We start from the raw sequence: 22,218 nt of genomic DNA on the forward strand, positions 1-22,218 counted from the left end.
TGTTCAAACTGGAAGGGGAAAGGTACAGTGTGTATCTGCATAAGAGGCCTTATTGATGATGATTATTGCTGAGGTTGGTCAATGAGATTCTGCAATTCTGTATGCAGCCTGAAAATGGACCAGTTGTAATCCACCTTAACAGGATTTATTTGGGCCATGTTCAAGCTGCATACATTTGCATTCAGAATTTGAATAAACTCAGTAAGTCGCACTTGCATGACAGAAAATCCATGTGTTTTTATGCTATGGGCTCTATTTACTTAGGCCCTTAGGCCTGGTGCACACCAAAACCCGCTAGCAGATCCGCAAAATGCTAGCAGATTTTGAAACTCCTCCCCCCCTTTTTTTTTTTTTTGCGTTTTTGCTAGCATTTTGCGGATTGCTGCTGTGGATTTCAGTGTAGCATATTCATATATTGTACAGCTTCTGTAACACAACCGCCTGGCAAACCGCTCTGATCTGCCGATTTTCAGAGCGGTTTGCATTTTTCCTATACTTAACATTGAGGCAGAAACGCCTCCGCAATCCAAAAAATGCCTCACCCCGGGAGGATTCGTTTCTGCAAAACGCCTCCCGCTCTGGTGTGCGCACCCCCATTGAAATACATTACCCTAGCGTATCCGCGGCTGCAAAAACTCTCAAAAGAAAAAAAAAAAAAAGCCGCTCGGTGTGCCCCAGCCCTCAGACGTAGGTCCACACTAGTTCCGCGACAGATTGGATAAACTGATCTATTTTGGTATTTCTCGGAGGGTGACATTGCAGGACGTCAGGATGTGTTTCTAATCCCTAGATAGGTTTGATGCAATGAATGTTTGCATTTCTGCACAATGCATGTTACAGGGCCAGAGTTAGGACACCTATGTTTACCTGGGTACTTCCGCGCAGTATAGGAGACTAAGCATAAGAATGCATTCTTCTGTGAGCTAATACCCCGGCTTTTAACTTAGCTGTAGGGATAACAGTTGTGCCTGGATGAGTGAATCTGTGAATGCATTTGTTTGAACATTTGCGAGAGTGCGAAGGGTTAATAGATTATTGCATGAAGTGACGTGGAAGAAGTAGGTTATCTTCCCGCTCACTGTGAACATTATATAACAATTTGCGCAAATAGCTGCCACTCCCGTCCTGGCTGCTTCCCCCTCCAGCATGGCAGATCCGTTTGTGTCCAAATCTGCCTGTGTAGAGGGGGATCCTTTCTATTGCCTGCCACTACCCCTGCGTGTATTAGGATCCATATGCCTTGCGTGAAAATGCAGCAGATCCGGACCTTCTGTTCAAGTTTTGAAAACGGGTCCTCGCAAACGCGGCTGGATACGTTTCTTGTTTGGGTCGAGACGGCTGCTACTTTTAAACATTGCTATCCATGGCTCCGGTTTTCATCAGGTTTTAAAAACTGAGCCACGGATATGTTCCCGGACCTCCCCGCCCCCAAATTCATGAAAGATCTTCGACATGAGGCTGAAGTTCTGTAATTTACTGAACAAACATGCCTCAATTCCCTAAGCCCTGCTCAGTGTCACTTACCAGCTGTAGAGCAAGTCATGAGTAAGGCAAGGAGCGGTGTATGAGTTAGGGTTTTCTGTGCAGTGCATCCCTGACATCCCTTTAGATGTGCTGCAGCCAGGGGGAGCGCTTCTGCATGCTAGAGTACAGGGATCTAGAGGGATGCAGAAAAGCCGAAAAAGTCCCTTCTCTGCTCTGGGCTCTATTCATAAAACCTTACCGCAAGTTTTCCGCTCAAAACAGCGGATTTTCCTGTCCATTTAGCAAAGTGGGCATTCATAAGAGCTGTTCCCGCATGAAAATCTACAATCCCCCAGCAGAGCGAGAAATTTCCGCCTTCTCCAGTGTTTTTCTAGATTTATCTAGAAAAAAGTAACAAAATGGCCATTCATAAAGATTAGAGGAAGCGGTATGTGGACGGGAAATACCGCTTCCTCTGATTTTGCGGATTACATACAAGTGAATGGGACAGACCTCCCAGAGAGAACAGTGCACGGAGGGACTCTGCCGGCTGAAGTGTTTCCGCATGCCTTCCGACAGCTTACCGCCAGCTTTCAGCGGGAGATCTCCGCTCTTGCATCGCAGCTTTCAAGATTTTTTTGAATGACCACCCAGAAGTGTAAAATACCGCTGCGGTATTTTACCTCTACGAGTATTTACGCCACAAGTTTTTTATGAATAGAGCAGTCTGTGAGTGAAGAGCCACCTGATACCCTATCGCATCAAATGAGCAGGGCTGTGTGTCTCTCCCTATTGCCTGCTTGGCTCTCCCTAAAGGCTGTCTGTCAAATCTACCACACAGAGAGTTATCGGCTGCTATGAGCTGGAGAAAAATGCCAACCACTTTTGCCCAGTTTACTGAATGTGAAAATCTTTGTGAATTGCAATTTCTTGACCTTTCCCAAGTCATTTACCACACAAGTTGGTAACTTACCTCACAAGTTGGATATGGAGATAACAGGCAGTAACAGGTTTAGTTAATTGTAATTTGGGAAGGTGACTGGTAAAATCGTCTGTTTTTAATTATTACCAAATGTGATAATGCTTAGTGAATAGAGCCCATTGTGCCTTCTGCTGCATATGCACTTTTTCCCATTTTGATGCTTTGTGGGATTGACAAGGAAGAGGGGGGCATCTGGATGTCTTATCTCCTCCACCATGCCCCTCCCCCTTCCTGTGCTTCCCTGTCTGTTTACACTCAATCTTCCTTTAAGGCTGCATTTCCACTTGTGCGGTGCGAATCGCCGTGGTAAAAATTTGCATGCGGATACGAATTTTGCATCCGGGTCTATGGGAATTCGCATGGATGACGATGTATGCGAATTGAACCATGGCAGTGCTGGTGTGCTTTTCCATTGTTTCTATGTGAATTCGCATGAGAATTTGCATACCCAAACCTCATGCGAATTTCCTACATTGCATGCGTTTCGCATAGCGGTATGCGAATTCTGATGGCTCTGCAATGCAAATTTTTGTTTTCTGCACAGAAACGCAAAGGAATCCTGACAAGTGGAAACAGTCCCATTCACTTGTATTGCTATGCGAATTTGCATGCGAAAAAAAGCATGCAAATTCGTGATAGTGGAAATGGGCCCTAAAAGACCCACATACCACTGTGAAAACAGTGACTGGGCTTACATCTTCCACTGTTGGGTCTCTCTGGTGGGCTCTTCCGCTGCACTGCAGCCACAAGGGTGTGTATATATATATATATATATATATATATATATATATATATATATATATATATATATATATATATATATATATATATATATATATATATATATGTATGTATATATGTATGTATATTTTTTGTATTTATAAAGTGCCAACATATTAACCACCTGCGGACCGTGCGAGTATAAATCTACGGCAGGCAGGGGGCGCTGCGGTCCTGACAGACAGCCTGTCCCCGTCGCTCGGTCCGCTCTGCCCCTGCCGCAATGTGATGCCCTGCCGCCTCTATGACGGCAGAGCACTGTGAGCCGGGCAGGAGCTGTTTTCATTGGCTCCTGGCCCTGTCATTCATGTAAGCAGCTCCCATTGGCTTACATGGAATGACAGGGTCAGGAGCCAATGAAAGCGGCTCCTGACCGGCGCACGGCGCTCTGCCGTCATAGCGACGGCAGAGAGAGCAGCCTGCGGCAGGGACAGAGCGGCGTGTCCGGCGGGAGTGACGGTAACTTGCGGCGGTTTGCTGGTCCAGCACCCTCTGGTCCTTAAGGGGGCAGAGGGTGCTGGTCCAGAAAGGGTTAAGCAGCGCTATTTATTCACAAAGCATTACTGCATTCAGTAATCCTGAAAACAGCTCATTTTACTGATTACTTTCCCTAATTACTATTCACTAAACCTGTTACTGCACAGAAAATTAAACTTTTTTTTTTTTAACACATGAGGTGTAGAAAAACTCAGACCAAGAAGTCAGAGGACACTTGGTGACTACAGTGGGAGCGGCAGAGAGACCTGATGGTGGAAGATGTGGCAGCACTGTGGGTCTGTAAAGGGTGTGGCATCTGATTCTGAAGGAAGGGGGCCAATAATTTTCATAGTAAGCACCATGAACTGTAGTTATGCCCCCGTGTGAGAGCTTATGTTTTTGCTGCCAAGTGATGGGGGTATCATTTTAAGGGTCTCATGTGACCGTGGTTCCTCCAAAGAACATTCCAAAGTTGTATCTCAGATTTGGAATAAACACTATGCAGCTTGAACTGTCCCCCCTCCCTAGATACATTTGTAAAAACTGGCTATAGTTTATGAATATATTTTTTGTTAAAATGCTCCCTTTTTTATGGTGGTAAACGAATTCTCACTACAGGAATAGACTATCGCATCAAGACTATGACTTTGGACAACAAGCAATATATTCTTCAACTCTGGGACACAGCTGGACAAGAGAGGTAGGAAACATTTATAGTAGTCACTAGACAATATTGCATTTTAGTTAGCTTCCAATGTTCACAACAGCACACATGGGTTGTAAAGACTGATTTGTAAAATGCAGCTTAGATGGATTACTGTTATCTATAACATTTATTTTCAAGGAATGAGTGCTTATATTCCCCCCCCCCCCCTTCCTGCATCCAGAGGTAGAAGCTGAAACATGCATGACTTGCCTTAGCAATTCTCATGAGTTAATTTAACCTTCTGGGCCTGGTGCCTGTAGTCCTCACACTAACTAAATGTGTAGGGGAAAAAGTGGAAGAATCACTTTGGCCTAGTGCACACCAGAGCGGTTCGGCTACGGTTTGCGATCCGCTTGCGGGTGCGGATCCGCTTGGGTAATGTATTTCAATGGGCTGGTGCACACCAGAGCGGGAGGCGTTTTGCAGAAACGCATACTCCCGGGCTGCTGCAGATTTTGGATTGCGGATGCGTTTCTGCCTCAATGTTAAGTATAGGAAAAACGCAAACCGCTCTGAAAAACGGCACTTCAGAGCGGTTTGCCAGGTGTTTTTTGTTACAGTAGCTGTTCAGTAACAGCTTACTGTAACAATACATGAAATCTACTACACCAAAAACGCTTCACAAAACCGCAAAATGCTAGCTGAAAAGCTACAGAAAAAGAAGAAAAAGCGTTTCAAAATCTGCTAGCATTTTGCGGATCTGCTAGCGGTTTTTGGTGTGCACCAGGCCTTTGAGGCCCCATTCACACTTAGAAGCGCAAATCACCCAAGTAAGAACGGGCCCATAGGGTTCAATTACACTAGTGCTTTCAAAAGTGCTAGCGTTTGAGCATTTTGCTGAAATTGCCTGCAAAACGCTCAAGTGTGAATGGGCCCTTAGGGCTGGAACTCACTAGAGCTTTTTTTTTTTTTTTTTTTTTTGCGCCAATGTAAATAGATGGGACAGATTCCACTAAAGCGATTTTAATTAGGCCAATCGCAGAACATGCAGCATTTTGGGAGCATTTCCATTCTAATTGTATATGAGCAGTGAAATCACTTGCAAAGTGCTAACACAAATCCTCTAGCAATTTTGTGAATAGTGCTTTGTAGTGGGTCTCAGGCCTTAAAGCAGTTTAGAGTATCTGTTTACAAGATGACAAATGTGGAAAGACAAATGGTTTAAAGCACACCTGAAATGACATGAGAAGAAGTACATATGGTCCAAATCCTCCGCAGCCCTGACTTGGGCTACATGCTACAGACGGCTGTTTTGATGTCATTTGGGGGATTTGATAGGGCTGGTTCACACTGGGTGCTTTTGCAGCGCTTTGCTGATTGCCAGCGATCAGCAAAGTGCTGCTGCTAATATATCACTATTAATGCATTCTCACTGCAGCAATTGTAGTCAATAGCAATGTGCTGCATGCAGCGCTTTGGGGGCTATCATGTTGTGTTTCCCGTTAAATGGAAAGAGAATCACAAGTGCAAATCGTGGTAAAATGTGTTTTTGTTTTGTTTTTTGCAGTCCAAATGTGAACTAGCCCTTGCTGTATATATTGCAGATAACGCTTATACCCTGTATAGTACGCCTGACAAAACCCTTCAGGGTAAATCATGTCACTGGTGATTGTGTCACTGTATATAGATATGAGCACATTTTGTAGATTCCAGTTGCATCCTGTGCCCTGTTTACATGTTTGAAACTTGATAACTGGCAGTAGGGGTTACTTGCCTTATTTGATGGACACTGAGATACTCAATTAAAGAGGAACTCCAGTGAAAATAATTTAATTAAAAAAAGCGCTTCATTTTTACAATAATTATGTATAAATGATTTAGTCAGTGTTTGCTCATTGTAAAATCTTTCCTCTCCCAGATTCACATTCTGACATGTATTACATGGTGACATTGTTACTGTGGGCAAGTTATGTAGCTGTTTCTAGATGCTCTGGCTGTTACAGACAGCTTTAAACAGCTAATTCCTGTCTGTGAACATTGTTACATTGTGGCAGTTTGCCCAGAGTACCGCGGTATTCAGAGCCTCTTGTGGGAGGGGTTTCAGCACAAAATTAGTCACACAGCGCCCCCTGATGGTCTGTTTGTGAAAATCATTCTATTTCTCATGTAAAAGGGGGTATCAGCTACTGATTGGGATAAAGTTCAATTCTTGGTTGGAGTTTCTCTTTAAAGAGAACCTGTACTGAGTAAAAATATTTAAAATAAACACATGAGATAACTTCAAATGAACATTGAATAGTTACCTTGCCTTCAGTTCCTCTCAGAAGCTCACCATTTTCTTCTGACAATAATCCCATCCAGTTCTGACAATATTTTGTCAGATCTGAAATATATCAGTTGCTGTCAGTAAAATATGAGTTGCTGTCAGTTATAGCTGAGAGGAAAACAGATGTACCAGGAAATGTCCATGTTTCCCTATGGCTCAAGTGGGCGATGTTACAGTTCAACTGTGTGCTGACCAGAAAGCTGTTATGGGGTAATAGCCATTTTCAAAATGGAGGACGGAAAAATCCCTTGATCATAGTGAACAAATAGGACACGGGACAGGAGAAAGGCACTGAGGAGTAGACTACATGGAAGGCAAGTATGACTTGTGTATGCTTATTTTGACTTTTATTTTCAGTACAGGTTTTCTTTAAGCTTGGTTCACATTAGTGTGGTTACAGATCGGATCTGTTCTTTCTGAATAACTGATTAGTCTTTCAAAATGTCCTTTTGTAGCATACCTTTTCAGTACAGAAAAATGTCTGCCAAAAATGTCCTGGGTGGCCAGGGCCCTGGGGCAAAGTTACATTGGGGGGCGGGGGGGGGGCTACACCCACCCCAAAAGTCAGCCCCCTGAGCTAGCTGCTGCCTCCCCCAATGGGAAGTGAGAACTGTGAGGTGGTGGGCCAGCAGTCAGTGAAGGGAGGAAGAAATACAAACTTTACCAGCTTCCACTGGCATCATGGTTACCATAGTTCCCTTCCTGTCTACTGGACCGCAGCAGCACTCTCCCTGATGTGATGTCACATGCCTGAGCCATGTTGGGAAGAGTCCAGCAGAGGGGTAGATACACCATGGCTGCATCGCCTTGATCTGCCATACCACCACCATCCTAGTGTAAGGATGCTGCAGGCTACAATGGGGGGGGGGGGGGGGGGGGTGCACCCAGGGGCTGACCTGTTGGACTGGGTGTAGGGAGGCCTCCAATTTGCCTTTGCCCCAGGGCCCCCATGCCTCTTCCAGCATTCTTGGCCAATAGGATGCAAGCAGGCAATCCATTTTGGCATCTGGCTTCTTTGCAAAGTTCTGTGTGTAAAGGGAGGTCTATTTTTGTATTGCCTTTCAATTGCCTCCATGGGGATCCGTGCTACAGAAAACGGTGCCAATTGCAGACTCTCCTTTTAATTTTTCTTGCACGGAGCCCACAGATCAGTTTTTCTGTACAAGTGAAGACGGTCAATATTTTTCGCAGTGTGTGTGTGTGTGTGTGTGTGAACTGACCCTTATGCTATAGCCACTGCAGTCTTTGTCCCGGCATCCAGCCACTTCACCTTCTTTAAACAGTGAGGTGTTCTATAAGAACCTGGGGATAATCACACCCCACTCCATGCATTCCTATAGGAGTTGTGGAGGATAAATAAAGACCCTCCCAGGGCACCCTTAGCCCACTTTATACACCCACACTGCAACACTAGTTTTTAACCAATAAAGGGAATTACTTTTACTGTACCCTTACAGGGCTTTGTACTGTAAGACTCTGTGTATGATGCAAATCCTACTAAGAAATCATCACATGCCTCATTCCATTTTTCTGCCCTGCAAGTGTGACGCCTCTTTCACTGTGGCATTGCTTTGGGCTGTTTCTTACCACAGACCAGCGATACGCTTATGAAAGTCTATGGGGCCTTTCATACCTATGTGATGTGCCGTATCGTTTTTGACGCTCAGACGCTGTGACTGCATTATTGTGTTGACATGCATCTAACCAGACATCATGTAAGTATGGCAGCGCAGATATTTCAGCGGCTGTTGCGTCCATGCATTCGCGACGTGAATATGTGCATGTTTTGTCAATACACTTCCGTGCAATTCATTTTTCTTTTGGACACAGGAAGTGAGTGCCAGAAAGCCCCACTTTGTGCTTGGCCTGATGCCAGAACAGGGATTAGTGTATTAAAACGAAAATCCCCAAAGGTTGTTCTTGGTGGGGCAATCTGGTTTGCAGTGTGAAATCAGCATTGAGTTAGTTTCACGCTGGGGCGTTGCTTTGCACAACCTGTGTGTGTATTAAAAAAAACAAAAAAAAAACTGCCCTATCCTGTGCTGCTACTGCTGCTTCCTTGTCTCCGCCTGCTGTCTCATCCTTGCTGTCTATCATGTAATGAGGTCTGACATCACAGTGAGTGGAGTGGGAGTCTGTCACTACCTAAACTGAGGGAGAGGAGCCGCTTTTTACACTGGGGTACTGGTCATTTCCTAAACTTGGGGGATATTTACACTGGGGACACCTCCTCACCAGAGCCGGGACAAGGTCCTTCAGCACCCAAGGCTGAGACAGCAAAGTGCGCCCCTCCATCCCTCCGCCCCAGCCGTCACACACTAATTGCTATTAGACTAAGAGGTGCCCCAGGGCCCTCAACATCCCCAACACCTTAATCTCTAGTTATCTGGCTTGCAGTCACTGCCATGTATCCCCTTTTCTTATTTCTTTCTGCTTCAAACACAATTAGGAATGACAGCTGAATGAATTGTGCGCCCCCTGCTACACTGCGCCCTGAGGCTGGAGCCTCTTCAGCCTCTGCCTCGGCCCGGCCCTGCTCCTCACTACCTAAACTGGGGGGCTGCAATGGGGACACCTATTGCTATATAATACTGGGGTATCACTAGGGCATGCTTGGTTACTTTTATCTTGCTGCATCTGACTTTTCAATTTGTTTATCTTGAAGCGCCTGGCTGCTTTAATATTCTATCTGGAGGTGCGTGACTACTTTATTTTATCTGGTCTGTATGCTTGTTACTACTTAAAGAAAATCTGTAGCGAAAAAAAACTCCCATAGGGGGTACTCTCCTCAGGTGGGGGAAGCCTCCGGATCCTATTGAGGCTTCCCCTGTCCTCCTCGGTCCCACGGTGGCGGAGAAAATCGTCCCGGAGCAGAAGCGATGTAAATATTTACCTTTTGGCTCCTGCGCAGTAGAGCGGACCCTACGGAGATCGGCTATTTCCGCCTCTCTCCGTCAGAGCCGCAACAGCGCCCCCGCTGGAGCCTCGAAAGGTAAATATTGAACAGGCTGTCGGGCTGCAGCAAGACCCCATGGGACAGAGGACAGGGGGAGCCTCATTAGGATCCGGAGGCTTCCCCACCTGAGGTGAGTACCCGCCAGGGGATGGTTTTCTTTTTAGTGTCTATTACATTTTGTTGTGCGGCATGTGACTACATGTTGAATTATCTGGAGGCATGGAACGATTTGGTTCCTTCATCTGGGAGCATGTGACTATGTATTTAATTTTGAGGCACATGGCTACTTAATTGTAACATAATATAGGCATTTCTGAAAAATGGGTTGTGGGAGGGAGGTAGGTAGTTTCAGTTTGCCATAGGCGTCATATTACCCAGATACACTTCTGGGCAGAACATGTTTTAAATTTAGCTAAACTGAATCATAATGTAAGTTTATCATGTGAGATGACATAAATGGCTTGCAGCAAAGATATCTTGTAGTCTTACTGGTGACTCATTGCTTGGTGGTGCAATTCTTCCCCTTTAAGCAAAATAATTTAGTTTGAGGCCAGCAAACCATTATATTCCTGTCTTCACATGCCTCCTTAACTGCTGTGCTTGTTTACAAATTGGAAGTGACCACACTTGCCTCACAGGACAAACTGCAAAATATATGTACAGACCAAAAGTTTGGACACACCCTCTCATTCAGAGTTTTTTTTTTTTTTTTCCTTTCTTTTCATGACTATGAACATTGTAGATTCACACTGAAGGCATCCAAATTATGAATGAACACATGTGGAAGTATAGTACATAACCAAAATGTGTGAAACAACTGAAAATGTCATTCTAGGTTCTTCAAAGTAGCCACCTTTTTGCTTTGATTACTGCTTTGCACACTCTTGGCACTCTCCTAATGAGCTTCAAGAGGTAGTCACCTGAAATGGTTTTCCAACAGTCTTGAAGGAGTTCCCGGAGATGCTTAGTACTTGTTGGCCCTTTTTGCCTTCACTCTGCGGTCCAGCTCACCCCAAACCATCTCAATTGGGTTCAGGTCTGGTGACTGTAGGCCAGGTCATCTGGTGCAGCACCCCATCACTCTCCTTCCTGGTCAAATAGCCCTTACACAGCCTGGAGGTGTGTTTGGGGTCATTGTCCTGTTGAAAACTAAATTATGATCCAACTAAATGTGTGGTTTACTTATTTTTTTCGTTTTGAAATTTCACTTGGAGCTTTTACTTTTTCTGTGTGGGTTTTTTTTTTTTTTAATTTTTTTTCTTTCAGGGCTGTAACAAGTAAATTATAGTTTACACTTATTTTATCATTTAAAATTCGTTTTCATACGTATAATGCTTAAATATCGTCTTCAACCTTGTTCTATTGGAAATACATTGCTTTTGGTATTCACTTTGGTTTTTTACACTTATAATGCGTTGATTTGTTTTCTAATCTATCGCTTTTAATATCACCATTATTTTAAGATTTTTTAATGCGTCCGTGATTGTAAGGCTATCTATTCTAAACGTATTACACACCTTTGTTTTCTATTTATAATATTGTGTATGTGATTTTACCGCTATTTATTCTATTACAAATATTCTATTCATGTTTATAGTGAAGTATATTAAGGATTAAATATAGTGTGTGTGTGTGTGTGTGTATAGTGGGGAAGGTAAGGGTTAGGCACCACCAGGGAGGTCTTAGGGTTAGGCACCACTGGGGGGGGGGGGTCTAGGGGCTAGGGATAGGTACAGGGAGGGTTCTGTGTGAGTAGGGATAGGTATAGTTACAGTACAATATGTGTAATATACACAAGTTGTTAAATTATCTAGATGTATATAAAAGGGGGGGGGGTGGTCTAGGGGTTAGGGAGAGCCTACACAGGGCAGTTTCTAAGCTAAATGGCTCCCAGGGCGAGGGTATAAAAAAATCACAATCTAATCCCTACCATAGTACTAGTAGGATTAATATTACCCATTGCAGTCTAAAGCCAATTTTGGGGGAAGCCAATAAACTTATTTGTATGTTTTTGGGGTGTCAGTGGAAACTGGAGTGCCTGGAGGAAACTCAAGCAAACAGGGAGAACATACAAATTTTTGTGCCAATAGTGCTGGGATTCAAACCAGGAAGCCAGCGCTGTAAGGCAAACAGACTAACCACTACATCACTGTGCTGTTCATGTGTTTTGAGTGTCTGCATCATGTGGAAATCTGTGACAACACTGTAAGAGATGTACCTACAGACATGAAATAAGTTTTAAGGTACACTTGCTATGCAATGTTTGCTGTGCTTGCCTGTTCCCATTTAATTATAATAAAATGGAATAACAAAAAAACACACACATGCATGGGCTGAAGCAAAAACACGCATACACACTTGCTGATACACACTGTACGCAAACGCTCACACACAAAAGCAAGCAGGGTCATGAACTGAAGCAAAACGCACACGCACACACACACTGTACGCGCACACACAAGCAGGGACATGGACTGAAGAAAAATGCATGCACACATAAAAAAACACATGCATACACACACGCAAGAAGGGACATGAATTGAAGTAAAATGCATTCACACAAATAAAAACGCACATCTTTCACACAACCTAGACAGCAGGTTGGATGGGCATAGATAGGAACATTGCTGCAAACTTTACACACATTCTTCAAATGCCCGAGACCTGACCTCTGGCTGCAGCTAAATTTCTTTCTCACCCAGCCAGCCGGCGCTTCTTTGCCTCTAACTTGCACGGACTGTCCTTCTGCGCACACAGATGGTTCGCGTCTGTCTGCAGGTCTTTGATCTTAAGCTCCGTGGCACGCACCGTGGGGGGGGGGCGAAACTCTCACTCAGTGATGGAGGCAGCTATGGGACAATTGAGGGGCAGACTGCTGCGGACATCGGAACGTAATTGGAGCTCCCTGAGCTTAGAGTAAAGGTGGACTGTGCTGTGCCCCCTCCAGCCCTGCACCCCGTGCAGTCGCCCGCCCTGCACGGATGTAGAAACGGCCGTGAGCCTACAGTTGGGTATGATTGCAGTAAAATACCTGTAAAATCTACCATTGTATTACTATGCTTAATACAATTGTAAATATTAATTTTTTTTGTTAGATGGTATTTTGGCGGCTTTTTATTGAACCGATTTAACACTATTTTCGTTTATAATTGAAAAATATTATTTTACATTAATTTCGGCTATAGCCTGCGCCCTTTTTTGATACACGCATTTTTTTTTTCTTGCCATAATACAAATGCTAACAATCTATTCAGTAGGACTATCAGCTGTGTATCCACTGGACTTCTCCACAATGCAACTGATGGTCCCAACCCCATTTATAAGGCAAGAAATCCCACTTATTAAACCTGACAGGGCACACCTGTGAAGTGAAAACAATTTCAGGTGACTACCTCTTGAAGCTCATCAAGAGTGTGCAAAGCAGTAATCAAAGCATAAGGTGGCTACTTTGAAGAACCTAGAACGACATTTTCAGTTTCACACTTTTTGGTTATGTACTACCCACATGTTAGTTCATAGTTTAGTAGCATTCAGTGTGAATCTACAATGTTCATAGTCATGAAAATAAAGAAAACTCTTCGAATGAGGTGTCCAAACTTTTTGCTGGTACTGTGTATGTGTATTCTATTCCTAGTATAATGTATGGCGTCAATATATTATGTGGAAATGTGTGGTGTGTTTTACGTTCTTACCTATAAATTGACATGGCCACTGATCGGGGACATGTCCATTCATTCCAGGCACTGCAATTTGTTTGGGGGAAGCCTTGCTTCCTTCCCCAACCGCTGACATGGAAATACCACTGCTTACTGCGGTGGGCACATGTGCGTGCTTGCACCACCGCTTAAACACTGGACGCGGATATGCATCCAATTAGACTTGAGCAGCGTCTACCTGGACGAGACTAGTTAAAGGGAACCTTAACTGAACGGGGGGTATAGAGTTTTACTTACCTGGGGCTATTACCAGCCCCCTGCAGCAGTCCTGTGCCCTCGGCGCCGCTCTGGAATCCTCTGGTCCCCCGCTGTCACTTAGTTTCGTTTTTGACGACTCACCAGTCGCCGGCCGCTATGCTTATTATTGGACGCATTCACCAATGCAATTAGCGCTATTGCGGACCGCAACGCGTACAAAAATATGCGTTGCCGCATTCCGCACGCGTAGATATGCGGCAAAGCGTATTTTTGTACGCGTTGCGGTCCGCAATAGCGCTAATTGCATTGGTGAATGCGTCCAATAATACGCATGGCGGCCGGCGACCGGTGAGTCGTCAAAAACGAAACTAAGTGACAGTGGGGGACCAGAGGATTCCAGCGCGGCGCCGAGGGCACAGGACTGCTGCAGGGGGCTGGTAATAGCCCCAGGTAAGTAAAACTCTATACCCCCCGTTCAGTTAAGGTTCACTTTAAACTGGCCAAATGTACCTTCTTGGGTTAGTGATGAAAATTGGTTTATTCTTTACAGTAACCACTTCCCTACATCCAAAATCATACAGACAGGTCAATTCCCCCCCCCAGAATTGGCCATAACATGAACTTCAGAAAATGACTATGGTGGGTATTAGGTTATGTAGCCTCCCCGTGGATATTGACAGATACTCTGTACACTATGTAATAAAGGGAGAGGTCGTCATAATACAAAAACACATTTGCTGAATTTAACCAATCCCTTTCCAACAGATTTCAGAGCATCACAGAACAATTCTTTCGGAAAGCAGATGGCATGGTGATCATGTATGACGTTACACGAAGGGACACATTCGCGGGTGCACGCTACTGGCTGCATCGCATACAAGTGAGTAAGATGGTATTTTATCTTGCCTGTCCTAGCTTCATTTTCTTAACTATAAAAATAAAACTGTTTGATAGGCACCCTTTACAGCGCAACTGCAGAGGAATTTAAAACGGTTTCCCTTACCTGGGGCTTCTGCAAGCCCCCAGCAGCCATCCTGTCCCACACTGGTCCTCCATGATTCTCCAGTCTCCCGCTGCCGATCCATTTTGTTCCTTGACTTGTATGTTGAGTGGCCACAAGTGTATTCTTTTTACACTTTCCTGTCTGCAATAGCACTATTGCAGACTGGAACGCGAGGATACGCGTGGCCAGAGCCGTGTAGGCGCAGTGGCCCGGTGGTGAAACCGAAAGTAGCTGGCGGCGGAAGACTAGAGGACCAGTGTGGGACAGGACGGCTGCGGGGGGCTTGCAGAAGCCCCAGGTAAGTGAAACAGTTTGTTTTAAATTCCTCTGCAGTTGTGCTCTAAGGTTGCCATATTTTCAGGGAGTACTATTTTTGTGTGCGGGGAAAAAAAATGTATGCTGTGCATTTTTAAGCATCCATGTTTTAAATGCTGTGTATGCGTGATCCTCTCTATTTTATGATTTTTTGAGTGGACTGAAATCAGCCAGCCTCTGCAAGAACCATCAAATGGCATTCTCACCAGATTCTGTTCAGTCTGTGCGTCTGTTGGTTCCATTTAGACTTAGTTATATATGCAATGGTACTGTAAATGACTGCCTAAAATATATTGCTAAAGGCTTAATGCACTGAAAAGCTAATGCGGTGTGTTTGTACTTTTTTTTTATTATTTATTTTGCACTAACTGCACTCTGTGGTCTGGCTTTTAGTATTGCATGACAACTGTTGACATCTTCTCACTACAGGAAAAATGTGTTGATGACATTGTCGTCTTACTTATTGGGAATAAAGCCGACCAAAATGCTGAAAGGAGAGTGACCTACCAAGAGGCAAACTGGTGGGCTCAGGTATGTAGATGTAGAGGTGCACTGATGGCCAGCTACAGGAACTTCATCCTGATGAGATGGTAAATAAGAGATTACTCAACCTGCTCTTGTCATTCAACTGATGAGATCTCCCTTCAGCCAGGGGCACCTCTAGCTACCTAATACTTGGGGACACCTCTAGCTACTTCATATTGAGGTTCCTTTAGCTACTTTAATACTTGGGGCAACTCTAGCTACTCAGTATTAGGTAGCCAGACATATCCTCAACATTAAGTGGCATCTGTAGCTACCTAGGATCGGTAAGGAAGGGACAGCCAGCTCACTTGTGGTGCGGTTCAGTGGGGGTTTGTAGATTCCTAGAGGAGCAGTGTCTAAGGTGCCAGGGCATCTGTGCCTATAGGCTGAGGTAAATCCCAGCCTGTGTATCACCCAATTCATGCACCCAAAGCTGCAAAAGTAGCATTGTAGTCTATTGTGGGTACCTGATGTAATGTGGTGCTGCACTTAAGTCACCTGATCTGCTCATTCCTTGGTAGTATTGTGGTGACATTACCTCTGCATATTTGTGCTCCCAAGTCAGAGCTGATCTGGATGCAGTGCTAGCCACCTTTCTTCCCTTCATTGGGCAGCATTTCAAACAGCTCGATGGTCTGCTTTTACAAGAGGGGATACCACAGCAATATTTAGTATGGCTGAAGGTCTGCCAGGTCAGCATTCCCAATAGCCACACTTCTACTCAATTCTGTACTCCACTTTAGGCAGGCATCTATCAAAACCCTTGAAACCACTGAAACCAGTGTGTGTGTGTGTGTGTGTGTATTTTAAGGTGCTAGTCCGTGCAATCCTCCCCCCCCCCCCCCCCCCCCCCAACTTCTTGCAATTCTTCCTAAATCTTGCTTATATTGTGACTGAAAACCTGCAAGATTAAAAAGCATTTGTACTAATGGATTGACTGACTGCAGACACAAGCTCGCACTGCAAAATCTGTAGATGGATTACAGATGGAAATTGAGTGCCTTTGATTTGCTTATCAACAGACCGTTTTATTTCCTATACATCTGTTGGGGCTTTTTTTTTTTTTTGCCTGATCAATTATCTGATTTGATATTCCTTGAACTGGCTGAAAATCAGTCCCACAACTATCTGACCAATTTCAGACCGAAATTGATAAAATGTAACATTCGATCGGATGTGCGGTGATATTCGTGTCTCACATTGCTGTGGCATAGTACGTGGAGCATGTCATATCACACAGGCCACGTGCTGTATGTGGGATGCAAATGGGGAAGCAGGTGCAGCTGGATGCTAGCAGCAGCTGGAACTGGCACATTAACATTTGGGGAGACAGCAGTGGATGTGGTGTCACACAGGCTGACTCCAGAGACTCTGTGCTGAAATCAATCGGTGATTGGCCTGTGTATGGGCAGCCAACAGATCGGAAATTTTTTGTTGGTCAGCCTGCCCATACATCACTAGATGTAAGGACACCTTCAAACAGCTGCAGACGTACCGTAGATGTTCTGTGTTTTACACCCCCCCCCCCCCCTCTAAAGGCATTTTGGTACAAAACGAAATGCACTGACAGCAGACTATATAGGCATTTGCTTCCCAATATTCCTTTGCCACAGACATCTTAAGCCTCATCTACACAGTTTTCTGTCAGATCAGATCTATTAGATGGGTCTCTTCGATAACGTCCAATCAGATTGCATTAGATTTCACTATAGATTTTGGGTACTTAGCAAAGCAAAATTGATCTGACACATGATGCAATTTCTTATTAGATCTGTCTATCTGATGGAAAATGTAGATGAGGCTTAAGCTGAGTACACACGTACGATAACTATCGTTCAAAAACGAACGATAACGACAATTAGACCAATAATCGTGCGCTCCAAATTTTCCAACGATCGTTTTTTGGGACGATAACGACCGTTATCGTTCAATCCGACCGATCCAACCCGGCGGATTTTTTCGAAAGATAAATTGTTCAATCGTTGCAGTGTGTACAAAGATCGTCCGATAACGCATGTTCTTATTGCCTCTCATAACGTCACTTCCGTTTGCGCACGCATTTTTTAATCGTTCGTCGTTCAGTACTTTATACTTATATCGTTCACGTGTGTACACAATCGTTCATTACGAACGATCTTTTCCGTCTAATTTGAATATCGTGTAAACGTCACGAATCGTTCGTAACGAACGATCTTTATCGGACGTGTATACGAACCTTTAAAAGGAGTTTAGTACAAAGGTTTTGGTTCAGTGCCAACTTTCCACTTGAAACATGTAAATCATTCTATGATGCAGAATTATTAAAATGTTACTGCAAATCTATGCAGCTTGAAAATGGACCAATCAAATGCTTTCACTGCAAGATTTGATCACTCCATTTTACAATAGATAAATCATAATTTGCATAAGTCTTAATCCCAAATTTTATCCTCCATTACATCCCAGTTGACTAAATATGGACTCTGGTTAATGTAGATTTGGATAAGACATTTGAGATAAACACAGTTCAAACATAAATGACACTGGCCAAAAAGCAGTCTAGTAGATGGTATGCCAGTACACTCGCTCACACAATTTATGCAGAAGGGTCCTTTCACTTGCTGAAAAGTTGCATTGCCTTGTACTGTGAAACATACAGTACAATGAAGATATGCCTCACTGCCACTGTAAACACACAGAAAATCCAATTTTGTTAGAGGTTTGTTACTCTAAAATTGTAATCTGATTCTTGTATGAATGTCTTCAGTATTGTCTCACCTTTCTACAAATGTGATTTTCATACTAGGAGTACCAGCTTTTGTTCTCAGAATGCAGTGCAGCAACTGGAGAGAATGTTATGGAATCCCTTCATGAGATAATTGGGTAAATAACTGCTTCCAACTTAGAAACTTAAAGTGTCAAATCTTAATTAAAAAAAAAAAGTTTAACATGCTAGCCCTACTTAAAACTCCACATCCCTGCGGCTGTAATCTAACCAAATCCCCTCCCTCCTTCCCCCGCAAAATCCACGACTTTCTTAGTTGTGGATTTTGCTGCTGTTGGAGGCAGAGCTTTCAGCCGCAGCTCTGCCTCCATTCGCGTCGATCAGCGGTGGATCTCAGCCTCTCCCCGCCCCTCTCAGTGAAGGAAGACTGAGGGGCAGGGGAGAGGCGGCAATTCAGGCTGATGGACGCGCTGAGAGGCAGAGCTGCGGCTCATAGCTCTGCCTCTCACGGAAGCGCTGCCTGGATTGGTACTTTTGGTATCTGGGAAAATACAGCGCAGCCTGCAGATAAAAACTGAGCTGCTCCTATTGTATAATTTGAGGTCTCATTAACTGTTGGACTTAGAATTTCAAATTTGCCTGGGCGCCCTCTCAATACCAAATGGAGAGGCTGGGAGCCCAAATTCATTCCTCTGCAAGAAGACCCATACGAGTATCCGCAGGGCTGGTGCACACCAGAGCGGTTCTGGAGCGTTTTTAAAAACTAGCTGTTTGAAATCCGCTTGGCTAATGTATTTCAATGGGCTTGTGCACACCAGAGCAGTTCGTTTTTTTTCCACAAACGCAAACTCTGGGGCTGCAGTTTTTTTTTTTTTTCTGCCTCAATGTTAAAGTATAGGAAAGTGGAAAATTGCTCTGAAAGACGCTAAATCAGAGCGGTTTTCCAGGCGGTTTGTTGCAGAAGCTGTTCAGTAACCACTTTACTGTAACAATATATGAAATCTGCTACACAAAAAATGCTAAAACGCTAGGCATGTTTAGAAATCATCTCTAAACATGCCTAGGAATCACACTGAAAATCTTCTTCAAAAACATGTAGCGTTAGCAGGTCTGCTAGAGGTTTTTTTGTGTGGCCCTTAATCTGGCTCCGTCTCAATAGGAGTATGATAATGTGGTGTTTGTTTTGCAGGTCTCTGAAAGAGAATGAGGAAGACTTGAGAAATAATGTTATAAAACTAAAGAGACCTGAATGTCAGATGGAGAAGGAGAGAAGGTGCTGTGTATGAAGACTTGCGCTCATGAATGGCTACAAAACATTGTGCACATAAGAAATATACAGCACATCACTGCCACTTTATTTGTAACAAACTAATGAGCAGCCCTATTTTTTATTTCAGTAAAAGGGGTAGACTCCTTTCTGATTTTACATAAATTTGGATTTTATTGGTCAAGTAAGTTCACACATACAAGGAATCTGACTTGGCAGTTGCTCAGACAAGATACCAAAATGCAGTTTTGTAATAAAGTTAGCACTATAGAATCATAAGTCAGATTCTGGTTCTGTATACAATTTTTTTTTTTACCTGTTAGTACCCTTAGCAGTATAAAAGCAGCTGTGTTTGGCCACACGGAGGACTTCTTGCCACACAAGGCTACAAGGTGCCCAGTCAGGTCCTAGTAGCTATGTTTTTACAGTTTGGTGAATACAATTCAGCTCAGCTCCCCCCCCCCCCCCGAAATGTGCTTGGATTACAAATTAACAGAATAAAATGTAATGTTTTATGAGTTTTTATTGCTACTTCTGATGTGCAAATAAATTTTGTTATAAAGTTAGTCGGCCTGTGTTTTTTGAGTAACTTGTGATAAGTGGGCCATGTAAGGGCTCGTTTCCACTATCGCGAATCCGCATGTGTCCAACAGCGGTAAAAAAACGCACAAAAGAGTCAACGAATTCGCCTGCGAGTGGAATGCATGCGAATCGCCGCTAATGTATTTAATAGGGAAATCGCATGCGGCTTTGTCATGCGGATTTCCCCGCGATTTCGCATGAAAGCCAATGGAACTTAACACAGGCAGTGACATGGTTAAATTCGCATGGCTCCTTCCCATGCGAAATCGCGGGGAAATCCGCATGGGAAAACGCAGCCGCATGCGATTTCTTCAGCGGTGGAATCCAGGCGATTCCGCACCGCTACAGTGGAAACAAGCCCTTAAGCTGATATACAGAAATTATGGTGGAGGGGCTTTTTAAAGGGAACCTAAACTGAGAGGGCTATGGCTGTTTCCTTTTAAACAATACGGTACCAGTTGCTTGTCAGTCCTGCTGACCTCTGTGGCTGCAGTGGTGGCTGAATCACACCTGAAACAAGCATGCAGTTAATCCAGTCTGACTTCAGTCATAGCACCTGATGTGCATGCTTGTTGAGGGGCTGTGGCTAAAAGTATTAGGGACACAGGATCAGCAGGAGAGTCAGGCAACTGGTAATATTTTAAAAGGAAAAATCCATATCCTTCTCAGTTTAGGTTCCCTTTAAGACCCTTTTACTGTGTGCTGAGAATGGGGTATAACTCTTCCCAGTAAAAACCAATCTGCAGTGTGTAAAATGGGTCTACTTGAATCAACTGCTACAGTACCTGCATATCTCCAACTGTAACCAAGCACTGATTTTTCTAAATGGCTAGTGGTTAGAGATGGCTCGGTTTGTGCAAACTTTTTGAGCCGCAATAGACTTCAATGGGGAGGCGAACTTCGAATATTAGAAACATTTATGCTGGCCACAAAAGTGATGGAAAAGATGTTTCAAAGGGGTCTAACATCTGAGTTTTTGCATGGAGTGGGATACACGCCAAAAGTCTTGGGGAAAAATTTTGATTTGATGCACAGCAGCGTTTTTAAGGGCAGAAATCACATTGCATGCTAAATTGGAGGCCTAAAGTGCTTTAAATCATCTTGCATGTGTATATGTTATGGCCAGAACCTGAAGTCTGGCCACTTCAGGTTCTGGCCAGTCAGAACGAGAAGTGGCCGACCTAATGCGGCCAATATGCGAAACGAGCGTTAATTGCAGACTTTGGCCGGCCAGAACGCGATGTGACTAAATGTGGCCGGCCAAGATCCGAAGTCCTGTGCAGCTCACCGCTTCCCGCCTCCTTCTACATGGCGGCTTCTGACTGCACCATGGCCAGCCAAGTCCTGATCAGCTCACTGCTTCCTGCTTCCTTCTGACTGTAGTTTCCCATGGCTTATTTGAAAGCACAGGATGTCAGCACTTCAACATTACGCCTGCTTTCAAGGAACACTGCAGAATTATTGCAGGATTGGTATAACTAAGAACTAAGAAATGCTATAACTGTAACTAAGAAATGCTTTTCTTTAAAAATATGATTATGCTGTATCTTTCAGAGCAGAGAAGGAAGTTCCGAGTGCCATTCATGGTGCTGGACAGGACCTGGAATGTTCTGGGATTTGTGTGTTTTGCACTTTGGCCGACTGACATTGGCTGTTTCTAGAACTGGCCGGCCAATGTCAGAAATTCCCAGCGTTTTGGACTTTGGCCGACGTCAAATCGGCCAGTTCTAGAAACGGCCGGCCAATTCTAGAATTGGCCGATTTTCTAGTTTTGGCTGTAACATATACATCAATCAGGTAGTGTAATTGGTGTACTGCTTCACACTGACCAAACTCAGTTTGTGTAGTGACGGCTGTGCTGGACTGGTGCGCACCATGGCGAGAGTGTAGGCCGTGGCGGCTTTCCAGCTCATATGGTCGCCGGGCTGTTGTAGCTCGATGACAGAACAGTGACTGTCCAGCTGATAGCATTTGGTCTGTCCACAATGAAGCAACAACTTTATTCTCTTGTGTGCCCCCATCCCATTGCAGCTTTGTCATCATGTGCCTTCATAAGGAAGTTGTCCCTACGTGGGTCTTGGTCTTTCCACGGCTCAATTTTTGGTGGCAGATAGTACAGATGGCATTGCTCTCATCTGAGGCACAAAAAAAAAAGTCGACACTGCTGAGCCCTGGGGTGATGGCACTTTGGTGGCGGCTGACTGAGTGTTAAGTGGGGTGCCAGAATCAGAGCAGGAGCAGGAAGATATGTCACGCTTCCGTGCGGAAGCTGAGGTG

General features: G+C 44.2%; 1 protein-coding gene across 6 annotated transcripts in view; it reads left to right on the top strand.

Annotated features, from left to right (window-relative positions):
• LOC137546793 (EF-hand calcium-binding domain-containing protein 4B-like) overlaps nt 1–19,925 on the top strand; it is a 125,037-nt gene extending 105,112 nt beyond the window's left edge. For 5 of the 6 annotated variants that reach the window (XM_068269645.1, XM_068269648.1, XM_068269649.1 and 2 more), the window contains exons 12-16: nt 4,322–4,403; nt 14,311–14,425; nt 15,293–15,394; nt 18,174–18,250; nt 19,282–19,925. In XM_068269645.1, the coding sequence (XP_068125746.1) occupies nt 4,322–4,403; nt 14,311–14,425; nt 15,293–15,394; nt 18,174–18,250; nt 19,282–19,378 (473 nt within the window). In that variant the 3' untranslated portion in view covers nt 19,379–19,925. The remainder of the gene's footprint in view (nt 1–4,321; nt 4,404–14,310; nt 14,426–15,292; nt 15,395–18,173; nt 18,251–19,281) is intronic. The other variant, XM_068269650.1, reaches the window with a different exon arrangement.
• Nucleotides 19,926–22,218: the final 2,293 nt, after the last annotated feature.

Source organism: Hyperolius riggenbachi, chromosome 2 (assembly GCF_040937935.1).
Source record: "Hyperolius riggenbachi isolate aHypRig1 chromosome 2, aHypRig1.pri, whole genome shotgun sequence".
NCBI lineage: Eukaryota > Metazoa > Chordata > Amphibia > Anura > Hyperoliidae > Hyperolius > Hyperolius riggenbachi.